This window comes from Mesitornis unicolor, unplaced genomic scaffold (assembly GCF_000695765.1).
Source record: "Mesitornis unicolor isolate BGI_N332 unplaced genomic scaffold, ASM69576v1 scaffold20561, whole genome shotgun sequence".
In the NCBI taxonomy this organism is placed as follows: Eukaryota; Metazoa; Chordata; class Aves; order Mesitornithiformes; family Mesitornithidae; genus Mesitornis; species Mesitornis unicolor.
Genome location: NW_010166025.1, coordinates 10,533 through 24,368, shown reverse-complemented (window position 1 = coordinate 24,368; position 13,836 = coordinate 10,533). Strand labels below are relative to the sequence as shown.

The 13,836-nt window shown below is 50.8% G+C and overlaps 2 protein-coding genes across 2 annotated transcripts; one reads left to right on the top strand and one right to left on the bottom strand.

Moving 5' to 3' along the window:
- The first annotated feature begins 20 nt into the window (after positions 1-20).
- On the top strand, positions 21-607 carry EMC6 (ER membrane protein complex subunit 6). Its single transcript, XM_010194836.1, is given in 3 exon segments — positions 21-216; positions 218-352; positions 354-607. Coding segments are annotated over 3 exon segments (321 nt in total). The 5' UTR covers positions 21-91; the 3' UTR covers positions 415-607.
- A 3,163-nt stretch (positions 608-3,770) lies between these two features.
- On the bottom strand, positions 3,771-13,568 carry LOC104548735 (P2X purinoceptor 5-like). The gene is made up of 12 exons (XM_010194838.1): positions 13,391-13,568; positions 10,947-11,097; positions 8,434-8,505; positions 7,302-7,377; positions 6,864-6,960; positions 6,405-6,485; positions 6,172-6,310; positions 5,639-5,775; positions 5,277-5,370; positions 4,697-4,762; positions 4,296-4,378; positions 3,771-3,846 (listed from the first exon to the last, which is right to left on the bottom strand). Exons 1-12 carry the CDS (start codon positions 13,525-13,527, stop codon positions 3,771-3,773), a joined length of 1,209 nt encoding a protein of 402 aa, XP_010193140.1. The 5' UTR covers positions 13,528-13,568.
- Between the last annotated feature and the right edge of the window lie 268 nt (positions 13,569-13,836).

The following is a 13,836-nucleotide window of genomic DNA, read 5'->3' as shown; positions in this document are numbered from 1 at the left end:
CGGCTGCCCCCCCTCGGCCTGCACAACGTGTGTTTCTCCTTCACCCCAGTCTCGTTGGGAGAGAAGAGGTCCCCGAGTCCGGCTGGGAGCCATGGCCGCCGTGGTGGCCAAGCGGGAGGGGCCGCAGTTCATCAGCGAAGCGGCGGTGAGGGGGAACGCCGCCATCCTGGACTATTGCCGGACGTCTGTGTCGGCCCTGTCGGGAGCCACGGCGGGGGGGCCTGACCGGCCTGCACGGCTTCATCTTCTACTTCCTGGCTTCCGTTCTCCTCTCCGTGCTCTTGGTGTTAAAAGCCGGACGGCGATGGAATAAGTACTTTAAATCCCGAAGGCCGCTTTTCACTGGGGGGCTTAGGGCTCTTCACATATGTCCTGTTCTGGACTTTCCTGTACGGCATGGTTCACGTCTACTGAACCAACGAGGAGCCACGGTAGCTGCAGTGGTTTTTAATGAAGCAGGAGGACTGTTGCCAAAAGTCATCTACACACCTAGGCCAGCTTACCTTTTAAACTGATGTTCATCGCTTGTATTGTTAATCCCGTCGGTAAATTATGTCCCAGTACGGATGACTCGGTAGTGCTGTTCTAATTAAACTGAATGTGACACACCACTTGAATGCCTCCCATGAATGTTTGGTTGTTAAGGGATAACTTCTGCTCCTAATTGCAGGCACAACCATGGGGCTTGGTTAACGTAGTCCCATGTATCCTTTCTGTTTTGGGTAAGACACACCACTTATGGTCCCTTCTAGATTTGCTGCCTGTCCCTGCACACGAATTCTGATGAAAGCAGTGTGTAACAGCACTCTTAAAAATAATCCACTGACACAAGGAAATCCTGCACAGTGCCGTGTAATTAATGCATGTAATGGTTTGGTACAGAAATGTAACCAAGTTGCTGGTGCGAATGTTATTCCCACAATTGCTGTGTACACGCTCTCAATAAAGGACGTTGTCACGGGCACTCTTCACTGGCACTCACCCCAAGTAGCGCTGTTGCAAGGCAAACCCTTTGCTCCTCGGGCCCAGTGACACAGCCAGCCAAGTCAGCGTGATGTCTTGCCCCGTGCCAGCTCAGCCTGTACTGCACACGCTTCTACACCGTTCAGCATTTTCTGTAACTGAGCTGTGTGGTTCTGTGTGGTCCCTGGCAGAAACTGAAAGGAAAAATCGATCGCCAGCCATACAGGTAAGCTTTGCTGTAGACTGCTCGTGCAAACGCAGTGTTTGGAGGCTTCATTTCAACACAGCGATCAAACTCTTGTACAATGCCTAGCGTGAGTTGTGTGTTTTCTTCTAGAACATGCACTGCTCACCTGGTAAATGCTGTTCTTTGAACCAGTCATTGCTTCACCAGAACACCGTAAGATATTTCCTTCTTATGTTGCACAAAGAATGTACAAGGTAACATTCTGTTATTTTAAAATATTTTACAGAAAAATCAACAACTGCTGAAATACAAGGTTATACGAAAGGTGGATTTGATACTATAAAGATTACCTCGGTGGTGTTTCCTTGTGGGGAGAAACCGATTAAGGTTTGAATTCCCTCAGTAGTGGCTGCTTCAACAGGTTCATGCCCTCAGAAAACAACTGGCACTTGCTGCCCATTACTGGGCGTGTGTTACACACCTCTACTATTCAAATACTTCCTAAACTCTTCATTGGCTTGCTGAGCAGAAGTATGCTAAGGAACACACCTTACAGAAGAGTCTCCAAAAACGCCCTAAAGTGACAAATTTTATTGCTGTACATTAAATACAAGGAGGAAAAAAAAAAGAGAAGGAATCCAGTTATGTTTATCAGCAGCAACGGTTATGGGAATTGTGTCAAACAGAAGGGAAATATTCTGTGGAGTTTTGGGGACCTGAAACCCCTGAGGACTTAAATTCAGGAAACAGCTTTGGCCATCTAACAGGACGATGTTGTTTTGTCAAGTTGAAACGTGGGGGGTTCACCATGCATTTCACCATCTAGAAATTGCTTAAATAGAATTAAGCTCTGACAATCAAAAGCTGTTTTACTGGCACGTCAGTTATAGATGTTAACTTGTGTTTGCTTAGAGGAGAGACTTCTGGCATGAAGAGAGGCAGTTCTAGCACCAGAGGTACACAGCTTATCCTAAATTATTTTAAGTCTACTGTTTCATTCTATTTTCTAGCTAAATGTTTGACTCAATAATTACTTGCATCTGAACAGACGCAGAGGGAGTGGATGAGACTGGGTGGGGTTTGCTCTTGGTGACCAGATTTGGAGTTTGCCACTGCTAACAAAGGCGAGTTTTAATTTAGAATCAGCCTTTACCTCAGAGTGACCACCTGAAAGAAGTTAAAGCAGAGATGAGTGTCTCCAGTCTGTGTCAACACCAGCCTCTACAGCTGTCCTAGCAGTGCACAAGTCCTGTAATCTTGATGTTCAAAGAGTGCACAGAAACACTTGATCACGATGACTCCTGGCAGCGTGTACAGAACACGGCAATCGGTTTGCACCAAGCCACAGTGCAAAAAGCTTTAATTGAGGCAGGAATATTTATTCACCCGCTGCCTTCAGGAGCTGATCGGTTGACTCCTGGCAGGTCAAGCAAGTGAAAACTTAAAAAGTAAACAATGATACCGCATCAGTGTTTTTCTGAGATTAGTTACATCCCCACATGAGCATAAATTCACAAATGGGCTGCAATGAGATTTATTTCTCTGTTAAGAAACAAAGGAGCACTTGTAGTTCTTGGAAGTTACCAGAGTGTTGAAATAGTCGACATTTGTCTTCCAAATTTTCCTCCTGTAGGCATATTTGGAAGAACCTGGCAAAATCTGTTAGCTGACAGAACTCCCTTTTTCAATCTCTGCAGTACAGTTCAGAATACTACAAAAACCAGCAGAAGCATTAAGTCCCCTGTCCAGATCTCTCCCCACCATCAGCAATCGATGCAGAAAGGACCATCCCGAGCAAACGAAACGGCCACTGAACAAAGGAACGGACCCTGGGACGTGTCCGTGCACATACTTCCAGTGCCACGTTGTTTTCCAGTGTGCTATCCCAATTCTCCCCCTGCTATCAAACACAAAAAACATCTGTCCTTGCCTTGCTTCAAAATACTCCTCTGCCTGCCGTTACCTGCTCTGTACTCGGCAGTGTTGGTTCTCTGGGGTGGCCACCAGCGGAGGCAGGGGGTGGCAGGGCAACAGCCCCCGCTGTCACACAGGCCCCATAAGCACAGGCATTGCAGATAATGAGCCCTTTTCCCCTGGCTCTCAGAACTGCTGAAATGCTGCATTTCACCGCACTTCCCGACAAGAGCAGTGCCGCTGCTTCACATTTAATCCTGCATGTAATACAAGCGAGAGTTGGGAGCGGTGGCCGCAAGGCAGTGGAGCAGGAGATGGGGTGAGTTGCGGCCTCAGCCCTCCTGACAGTGCCACATCGTGGCTCTTTCACACACAGAAGCAAAGCGCAGCCCAGGGTAATGCTGGCTATCGACGTGGGTACAGACATATCTATCAATAGATATAAAAACATTCTTTTGGTGCCTTCTTTATCCTTTCATAAAATCCTTTTATAAATCCATAGTGACGATGCACTGTTGCAAGCTCAGTTTACCAGAGAACATCTCAGGGAAAGGAGGGCATTCTTTAGAGGACGTTTTTGCCCCTGAGAATCCTGATAATAGAGAGTAGACCTGATCTGGGCTATCTCCACCTCCCAGTCCTGGTGTGGTTCGCCCTGTGTGGTTCTCTGGGAACACCAGTCCAGCTGGCAGAGCCGTCGCTGTGCCTAGAGCCCACCGAGCTGCTCAGGGCTCTGGTTCCCATTCAGCGTGGGGCTAGATAACGATTTCCTGGAGCTGGACCTGAGGAAGCAAGCAAAGGGGACAGACAGGGCTCGCAGGCTGTTTCTGTTGTTGAAGGAAGTGATGTGGGCAAGAGGTTTCCAGCCAGGCTGGCACCCCTCACCACAAAGACCATCACCCCCTGGACAGCTGCAGCCCCAGCTCCCAGATTCAGGAGGCTCTGGCGCTCTTGGAGCTGCCTCAATTGCACCCGCAGTCATCACAGACCAACAGTGCAAGGGCATTTATAGCCCAGCCGTGACACAGCAGCTTCCTTTGCTCCCCAGCAAACTGCAGCAGGGAATTACAGAGGGAGGGAGGGAGAAACTTGGCTAAACTCATTTGGAGGAATATAATTTCCCAGAATTTGCCTTTGTTTGCCATTAATGTTTATTCTGTTCCCGTATCTCCTTCTATTGCTATCAGTCATAACAATAAAGCCATTACATTTAAAGACAAAAGCCACTTACTTTACTTCCTCGTACTTTTTGCCTCGATAAAAGTTACTCTTTTTAATCAGATACAGCAGCACCAGATCACAAAAGAAAGCTCCCTGCAACGAGAAAGAGCTTGTGTTTTATCTTTAGAGTAGGAGAGGAAGGGTTCTGATCTAATGAGCATTAATTAAAGAAGAATAACTTGTAGGAGCTGTATTTTTCTTCATACTCCATGGTATCTTAGGGGTATTTAGACCACAAGGCACATTAACAGATGCCTTTAAGACAGGACACACGCACACCTGACTGAGCACTCAAAGTAGCAAAAATCTCTCCTGGAGAAGATATAAACCCACGGTCTCATTTTATCCTTAAGCCACCACATGGGGGAGCTGGGTCCCAATATGTGAATTTAAGAAAATACTTTCACTTACCGCTCCCATGAGAGCGAGACCCGAACCGATATTGATAATGGTGGGAATGATGTTAAATTTCCCTGCCTAAAAGAAAAAAGTCATGAAGCACTCAGTGAAAAAAACAACCCAAGAAACAAAGTTAGAGGCGTGGTATTGCACAGGGGAAGCTACTGGTGCCCGTGGCTGCTTGGTTAGGAACGGGCGGCACAACCATACAAGATTTGCACTGAATGACCTTGGAGGCTGAAGGTCTGTGTGTGCCTCAGACCCAGCTGTCCATGGCTCCATTTCTGAGCTTGTGTCATCCCTGGAGTAGGCTGCTTTTTCTGCAGTGCATACACATGGAAAACAAGTCTCGGGGTGGGTATTCACTTCTGTCAGACTTTACATGAGCCTCTTTTTAGGCAGAAGAGATGCAGACTCATCCACATCCCCTTTCTCATGTAGGGTTAGCTCCACATGGAAGACGAAGGGCAAGAGCCCTTCCCTGCAACAAGCTAGAGAGGCTGTTCTCATACCAGAGCTGCCTTCCCACTGACAGATGTCCCCCTGCCTTTTTCCTCTCCAGGCTCTGAAATACCCTGGCCTGGGGCCTCACCTTGCCATTCACCATCACATCAAAGCGGATCCCATATGCTTTAATGAGCGTCCGGTAGTCAACCCCCTCAGCATCCCGGTAATATTTGGCAAACCTGGAATACAACAATGCTGATTTTTAACTCCATCATCTGCACCCCTACACAAGAACCCACCCAAATTCACCTATCTGTTCCAAGTGAGCTATTCCCCCATCAAAACTCCTTTGGCTTGCCATGAGCATGGCTCTCTGCCTCCTCTCCTCTGTTTGGCTGGGGCAGGGTCTAGTGTGGTCTGGTACAGCTTCACTGCCAGCCTCCAATGTCCGAGTCAAACCAGCTCAGCCCCATGGTGCTACTGCATCGTCTTCTCCTCTTTACTTACCTGAAGTTGTACCCAGAAGAGATGGCCTTTTCTGAAAACTTGTTATCCAGCCGGCTAAAAGAATAGTGAGGATTACATTCAGAAGGGGCTTTATCAAGATCACAGTTCCATTCAATCTGAATTCCTATCACACCACCCTTAATGAAAGAGAGAGACAGTGTGAGTTTTTTAAGCTTAGTTCAATTAACGTGTCTTCAAGTTTGTCAGATCCTTGGGGAAGTTCTCCCCAGGGACAAGAACAGCTGCATTTCTGATCACACACAAGCATGCACACTTCAGGATGGGAAAAGCTCATGCTTCTGATATTAATCACATTACACGCAACCCTAGCTTTCTCCTAGGAGGAGATTTCTCATCCCAGGACGCTGATTTCATTAATTTAAGTGGCTGTAAGACACTTCAGTGGAGAAGAGGCTCTTTTATGTGGGATGAGGTTCACACATGCAGAAGCTGGACAGGAGGCAGACCCCCAGCCAGTGGCTCTCCTCACAGCCACCCAGCGAGTGGCACAGCCACCCGAGGGACACTCCTACCTCCAAGGCCATTTCCTGGAAGTCGCTCCCAGCCCACTGGACGATGTTCCCGAGGAGGAAGATGGGGCAGTAGGGATGCTCTGTGCTGTAGCGGCAGGTCTTCAGGTAGGACTCATTGTTGGTTGCCAGCACGTTCATCCTGCACGTAGGGAAGAGGGAAAACCACCTTGTTCCCCTCTTTGCTTGGCTCTGTGATGGAGAGGACAGGGGGATCTCTGAGCACCTGCACTTACTTGGAGAACTGAAACTTGGGGAAGCGGATTGAGTTCTTGATGTAAACAGTGAAGTTTTCTGCACTGGCGAGAAGTGGTTTCCTGGAATGAAGGGTTTGTTAGCTGTATGTTCGTACCCCATCCGTATGTTTAAACTGGAATTGCCATTTAGAAACAGCAAGGTTTCATCCCACGGTGCTAGGCCAGCCATGCCACCTTCCCCATTCCCACGAGGAGTTGGTGAGGGGCGTGCAGACTGAGGGGAAGCATGGAGAGCTGGGAGCAGTGCTGGGACAGCCAGCGAGGCAAGCAGAGGGGAGCAGAGGGCCAGTCCTGCCGAGGGACCATGCAGAGCTCCCTCCTGTGCCTGAACAGTCAACATTCAAGCAAGTGCCCAAGCAGAGGGAACCCAGAAACCCCCCTGAATGACACAAAAGCCAAGCAGCTCAAGTTCAGAAACAGCACAGGATCGCCACGTACTTGGGCTTGGATCTTTTCTCCACTGGGCACCAGGCCAGTATCTCACAAGTCCCTCTGGCGCTGTTCTGGTCTTTCACACACCGGCCAGTCTTAACGCCTGCAGCACAGACATCACAGAAGAGGTCATGCAGAGCGGCCACCTCCTCTCCCTGCCAACACACGAAAATCAGACACTTTCCACTGCCACCCTAAGCCCTCCTCCCTGCTGCCAAAGAGCCTCTCAGCTGGAACCACCGCTCGCTTGTTGCTTCCCTGAGCAGTCTGGGCTGCCTGGCCCAGCCACCACAGAGCTGTAAGCAAGGGAGCAATCTTAATAAAAGATGGTAAAGAAAAGAAAGCCCTTGCTGCTCTCTGCCATCAGAGATCTCTGAGGTTGTAACCAGAACCATTGCTCTGCCTCCACCAGAAGCAATGCAGGAGGAGGGACCCTTCCCTTACCGTTGCCAGCCACCACGGCTTGCCCTGCCGGGCAGTCCCCATCCTCGTGACACAGCGCATCGGGAATGCTGGCACTCTGCAAAGGGGAAGAGGACAGGAGTGAGACCTGCAACAGGACACAAGACTCAGAGGGGTAAGAAAGTGCTGCTGATGGGGGGTGAATCCTCCATGGGATGGCGAACACTGAAAACGTGCAGCTGAAGCAGTAACTGCAGGTCATGTGCAAGTAGCTTGGCAGTATCACACCACCATGGTGCAGCTACGACGTCCTGCTTTTGGGCTCTGCTCAATATGGAGAGGGACAGGCTGTGGAAGAACCCAGACATCACCTACCAGTCGCCAAAACCAAGCAGGAGGCCACAGTAAGTTACAAACCCACCTTTGATTTATGCTACAAGATCTTGGAGCTAAAAATTCCTCTTATCTCAGCTGCACTCTGGGTCAATGCAGCCACTACAGGACAGCCGTGTCCTGGGGACACACACACACACACACACACACACACACACACACGGTGCTCTCAGCACGGGCTGCCCCTTCACTTGTGCTATGGAAAATGATCTCTGCTACGTGGAGACACCACTCCTGGGATGGTTGGCATCCTCCACCCCCAGGCTCCAGCCACTCTGAACCACGTCTCCAGAGGACACGTCAACATGACATGGAAAGACGTCGTGCCTCTGGTCCATAAGGCACGTTCGGGAAGTTGTCAAGCACTCTCCCATGTCCTGAAGGTAACCTGGAACATTCAGGAAAGCCTGAATGTTCAGCCCTTCCCAGGATGGGGCGCTTAGAAATTCTCCTAGAAAAACTAGACTGAGTCACATCAAAGTTGTTTTCCAAGGCCTTTTTTGACTTAGCAATCCCTGCTCTGGTCTCATCTCCAGCTGGGCACATGTCCAATACCTTCAGCTAAAGTCAGCAAGACTCTACGTGATCAGTGCCTCTGGAAATTAAGAGAGCTGAACCTTCCAGGTTTGCAGTGACCGATTTTCCCAACAGACATTACACTACAGAGAAAAACCGTTCGCCTTTCATTCTTCCTGCGACCGTTGCTCCCCGGGTGTCCTCTGTCAGTTCTTACCCCCGGTTTTGTAGGGGTCTGGGGGCCAAGGGCCTCAGTTCTTCCTACCTCAGGACACGTGGCTTGCCTCTGATTTGGGGTCACGATCAGATTCGTCATGACAAAGAAGACGCTTTCACCCTAGAATAAACAAAATAAGGCAGGAAGGGTTAGGAAACCTGTTTTACTCTTGAAGTACCCGTTACAAGAAGGATGCCGCTCTCTGCAGAACAGTAACACTGCCCTCTGCCCTGATGCTTTTCAGGCTGAGATACAACAGCATCCTTTGACCAGACACTTGTTCAGATGAAGCTGGTGGGTGTCTATGGCTGAAGGGGCTTTGCTTCAGAGACTGCACTAATTTGGGGAGCAGGACTGCCAAGCCTTGCCTTGCTGGCTGCTCAGCAAGCGCTTGTTGTCCTTTTCCATAAGGACACTGTGCCCGGTGAGGGATCAAAGGCCCCATCCCACTGCAGAGCTGTGGGTGTTTGTCCTCAGCCAGGGCCAGGTTGGCCGTCCCAGCTGTGCTGGTGCAAACCAAGGCTCCTGGAGCAACGCAGCCGGGCACAGCGCAGGAGCAGATTTAGTGCAACACCTTGGACACATGATGAAACAGAGCACTTCTAGCATGGCTGTAATAGAGAGAATACAGGACCCCTCATCAAGCTGTTGGGATGACTGAGACATGCAAGGAGAGACTTGGCTGCATTTTCATCCCCAAAACCCCTTATTTCTGGCAGTGTTGGATTTTCTTTGTATTTAGGCAAAGCCACAAGATGCATGGCTGATTGCTGCTCTGCAGCCTTCCCTTCTTTGCACATTTACAGGTTCTGTTTGGTCCCTCCCCACATTTGGCAAAAAGTTAAAATAGTGAACATTTCCCCTTAACAGTCAGAAAAAAAAACCACAGGAAAAAGAAACCTGAAAACAGTTGCACAGTCAGCCAGAGCGGAGAGAAAGCAGCTTACCATGGCACTGCAGGTGGAGGCTGGTTCACCACTCAGAAGTTAAATGAACGCGGAAATAAACCATGTGCTTCTACCACATCTGCTCCATGGCATATGCACACAGGAAAGGGAGGAGGGTCAGGAACAGCACTGGGGGGCAGCTTCAGAAACACGGAGTGACTCCTGACAGCCCCCTGCACTGGGGACCCTGACCCTCCTCGCACCAAGGGGGCACCCACAGCCATCAGAGCCAGCCCATGGCCCTGGTGTGAGGCACGGCAGCCCCAAGCATCTCGGACAAAAAATCCCCACCCACAGCAGGAACTGGGAGCCACCTGTAACCCTGGCTGCTGCGTGAGCGAGCACCTGATGATAAAATACCCGAGCAGGAGCAAACTTTGAATCCAACCCACCAAGGCTGCTCTGAACCACAACAGGGAACAAGACCTTTCTGCAAACCTGCCAGAGATCGAGAAACAAGGAGTGAAGGATTCACCAGGTGAACCCTGCTCTACACTAAGCTTAACCCCAAAGTGTCACCGACTCACCCTGTCCGAGGGCACTCTCAGCCCTTGGTGATTAATTTCATTAAGAGTGCCTGCTGTTTATTCCCGTGTCTCTCAGAAAACCCCTTCCAATGCACAGCCCTGCTTGTTGCACATAAAATCCCACAGACACAGCCCAGACAACTGCGTTGCAGAGCCCAACAGCCCAGAGGCAGAGCTGGCTATCTTTACCAGCACACCACACCATGAGGCCTCCCAATAAGCCAAGAGGCACCAGCAAGACCAACGAGAAACATCTTGTTTCTCCACCAGGAGAAACATCTGGTCAGCGTTGCCACATCATTTCTGGCTGCACACACCAGTCACCTGCTCGGTGTCCCACAGCCTGAACAAGGTCCATGCACCTCAAACACGCTGCCTGGCTGCGCTGCTGCACAGGCCCCGCGGGGCTGAGGCTTGGCACTGACATTGGTGAAGATGCAGAGCACAGATACACAGCTCTGAGCAAACCTGGGCTGCAGCAGGAGGAAGGTGAAGTTTTATTCTTAGGTACAGACAAGTAAATTATTCAATTTACAGCTTTCTACCCCTGCCAGCACAGGACCCTGATTTTCTCCTCACACCTTTCCATGCACAGGGTGGACATGAGCAGGGAAAGCACAAACAGCTCCTGGCAAGCACAGTGGGGCAACTGCCAACCTGTTGCCACATCTGCTGCCACCTTTTCCCCTTAAGCATCAGCTGCACATCTCCCTGTGTCCAAGTCAAGGCAGCAGCGAGGCAGGTTTAGCCAGACACATTTCAGGCAACCCTCATCACCCAAATTGCACCACATTTTCTTCCCATCTCCCACCCTCTCTGGGCTGCCCCCTGCACGCCTGCTCTAGCCCAGGAACAGAGGCAAGCAGAGACTTTGCTCAGCTGAGCAGTCCCATTGAAGTCCATGGGATTGCTGCTTGCAAGGTGCTGCTCGCCAGGTATCACAGACCCTTGTGGGAAAGACAAGGCTGCTTTGTTATTTGCTGGGAAGACCCAAGAGAAGGCAGAGCATTGCTTTCTTGTAGCCCAGCTCCTGCTTATTCACAGGAAAGACCTGGATCCAGCACTGTTTGTAGGGGGTGATGCCAACCTGCGGAGGGATGACGTAGTCTGCAACATCCCACAGCCTCTCCCCCAGCTCCGAGGTGTTGGTGAAGGCCACCCCTTTCAGCTTGGTGATGACAGAGCTCTGGAGGGACGTGTCCGTGTCCTGGTAGCCTTTCTTGACAACAAACACCCACCTGCAAAGAACAGAGCGGGCAGCAGTGTTAGTGAGAGGGGTCAGGGAACAAGTCAGCCAGGGAAGATTTACACCAAGGCCAACCACTGTTCAAGGGCAAATCAAACCATGCCAGTGGCACCAGACCCTCTGCAAATACTACTACAAATTTGGAATAAAGTCTTGGAGACAGCACTGGCAGAAAAGTCATGACCAAGTCCCCACTTGCAGGGAAAGGTGCAATAACTGGTTACAGGGTAAAAAACCCAAAGCCTCCCACCTCCCTGTCCTGTGCTATGCTCAGCAACCTCCATGGAAAGAGGGGAGGGCAGGGCTCTGTCTTCCTCAAGATGAAAAATAACATAAGCTTTTGCAAGTTGCAGTGAAGAGTGGCTGGTTTCACAAATACAGGGCCCACTCCCATTTCAGCAGTCTGCCATGAGGCTGCCAGTCCAGCAAAAGGTCACGGTTGGGACGCTGCAATCCTAGCAGGTGAACTGCACAGCACCGACAGAAACCTGTAGGGGATGTTCTTGGCTGGATACAGGATGGTTTGTAAGCCAGCACAATGGTAACAGCCTGACTGCACCCTGCACTGCCACAGCTGGGAGAGCCGCTGCTCGCTGAGTGCTCCAGGGAAAGATTCTGCCTCATTTCTTCCCACTGGCAGCAGCAAGAGCTCCGTATCAGTGGGTGAAAACCTCTCTGGGTTAAATGAAATGCCTTCAGCTTCTCCACAGCACTACCAAAGTCACCTGCCAAGACAACAAATCACCCAGACCGAAGCTAAGGGCGCGGGAGCAGGTTTTGGGGGTGGGACGCAGGCTGCGTTTGCTGGCACAGCTCTCCTTTGCAGTGCCCTGGCCTGGGGTGCACGGCTGCACACAGGAAGGAAAAGCAAAGGCCATCTGGGGTTGAGCAGCACCGACGTACGCTGCCCTTCACCTGCTGTTTGTGACAAACCTGCATAATAACATCCCCCACCCCCGTGAAGTTTCCTGCTTTCCCAAGAACACTGTTTTTCTCTCCCAGGAGGGCTCAAAACCAGACCTTTACATTCTGCACAGCGAATCGGGGAAGAAATGGCAGCTACATGTAAGAAATGATGCTCACAACCCCCGAGTCAGCTCTGGACAGGTATGGGCATGTAATCAAGCAGTGGGACATCAGACAGACACCAACCACCTCTGCCTTACGCTGTGAGTCGCAGCCACAGAGGAGCCACCGCAGGCACCATCGGTGGTGGTGCCAAGGGCTTAACAGAAAGCAGTAGCTGCCTAGGAAAGAAAGCAGCCTGTATGGCCCAGCCAGCCTCTGAACACACGGTCACTGGCCATGCTGTGTCCCTCTTGGGCAGGGGATGTGTCCTCGGCAGTGTTATCTACAGCATTCCTCCTTTAGCAGCTAATACATGCCAGGCGGCTGAGACTTCATCTCTGCCCTGCCAGCTAAAGCAGGCTCTGCAACTCTACACCTCTCTATAAATAAACCCGGAACGTAAAAATCACCCCGCTATATTTAATCAGTGAAAACATGATGTGTGAGAAAGGTGAAGGGACTCAGAAGAACAGACAGTGAGGGCAAAGAGCTGTGAATCCCATTCTGCAAAGCCCCAGAAGCTCAGGACGCAGTGGCACGGGCATCACACAGGCTGGACAACTGCAGGTCTGAAGCTGCAAGGAGCGCTGCTGTGTCTGTTTGTGTCAGCACCACCACCTTGTTGCAGAACCAGGCCTTTTCTGAGGGTGCTGTAGCTATCTCCATGCCAACTCGCCCTACTCCGAAAGAAATGTGAGGCAGCTGACTTTCATGCTGCCTCAGCCTCCACAGTCCTGGCTGCTGCAGCCCACTCCGGCAAAGGAATCTGCCACTTGGTGCTCGGCTCCCTCCCATGCAGACTCGAGTGTGCCCTGCAGTCCTGCACGCAGCCCAGGTTTGTCCCAGGGCTCAGCAACCGCCTCTATAAATGCTACCATTTCTAATGAGTCAGGAGTTAAGGTCTGGCACCACTCCCACCGAATACAGAAATAAAGGCGTAAATAATGCAGTAAAAAGCCATGGTACCATTCGATCTATTTTTAAGCCTACATTAATCTGGAAGGCAGAGCTGGATCTAGTGATTCCTACCAGGTAAAAAAAACAGGTGTAAGTCTATCAGACATTACAAAATCCAGCTGTATAAACATGTATAACTATCTGCATTAAAATCATGAGGCACAGCGAGCTGTCACTGTATGCACAGCACCCTGCATGAACCTTCCTCACACACAGCAAGCAACCACAACCACAGCAGTGAAACGCAGGGCAATCCTTACCCCACCAGGTAAGCCAGAATGGAGAGCTGCACCACTCGGTAGAGGATCCCCACCTTCTTGTTCTTCGCAATGACGTATTTCTCTGTCTTATAATCAAAGAGCGATAGAAATAAACCCTTCCAAGCCACCTGCCCCATGCTCCTGGCTCACTCCGCAGCGGCGGCTGGAGCAGGCAGCAGCGCTCGCAGCTCGCATTATCCACGCGTGCCCCGCATGGAAACCTGACACATCATCCCCTTCTGAGCCACAGCCCATCTCCTCCCTCCCCTCCGCGCCCGCCGGCGGCAGCTGCTGGGTCGGAAACTGGCAGCTGCACCGACACGAGCTCCTTCCCTCGCTGCTAATTCATCCTCTGGGGAAGCCCTCGCGCCTCCGTTTTGCCTCCAAGCTTCCTTCTCTCCCCCAAAGCCACAAAATGTGTCTAATGAAACATGTTATAGCATGGA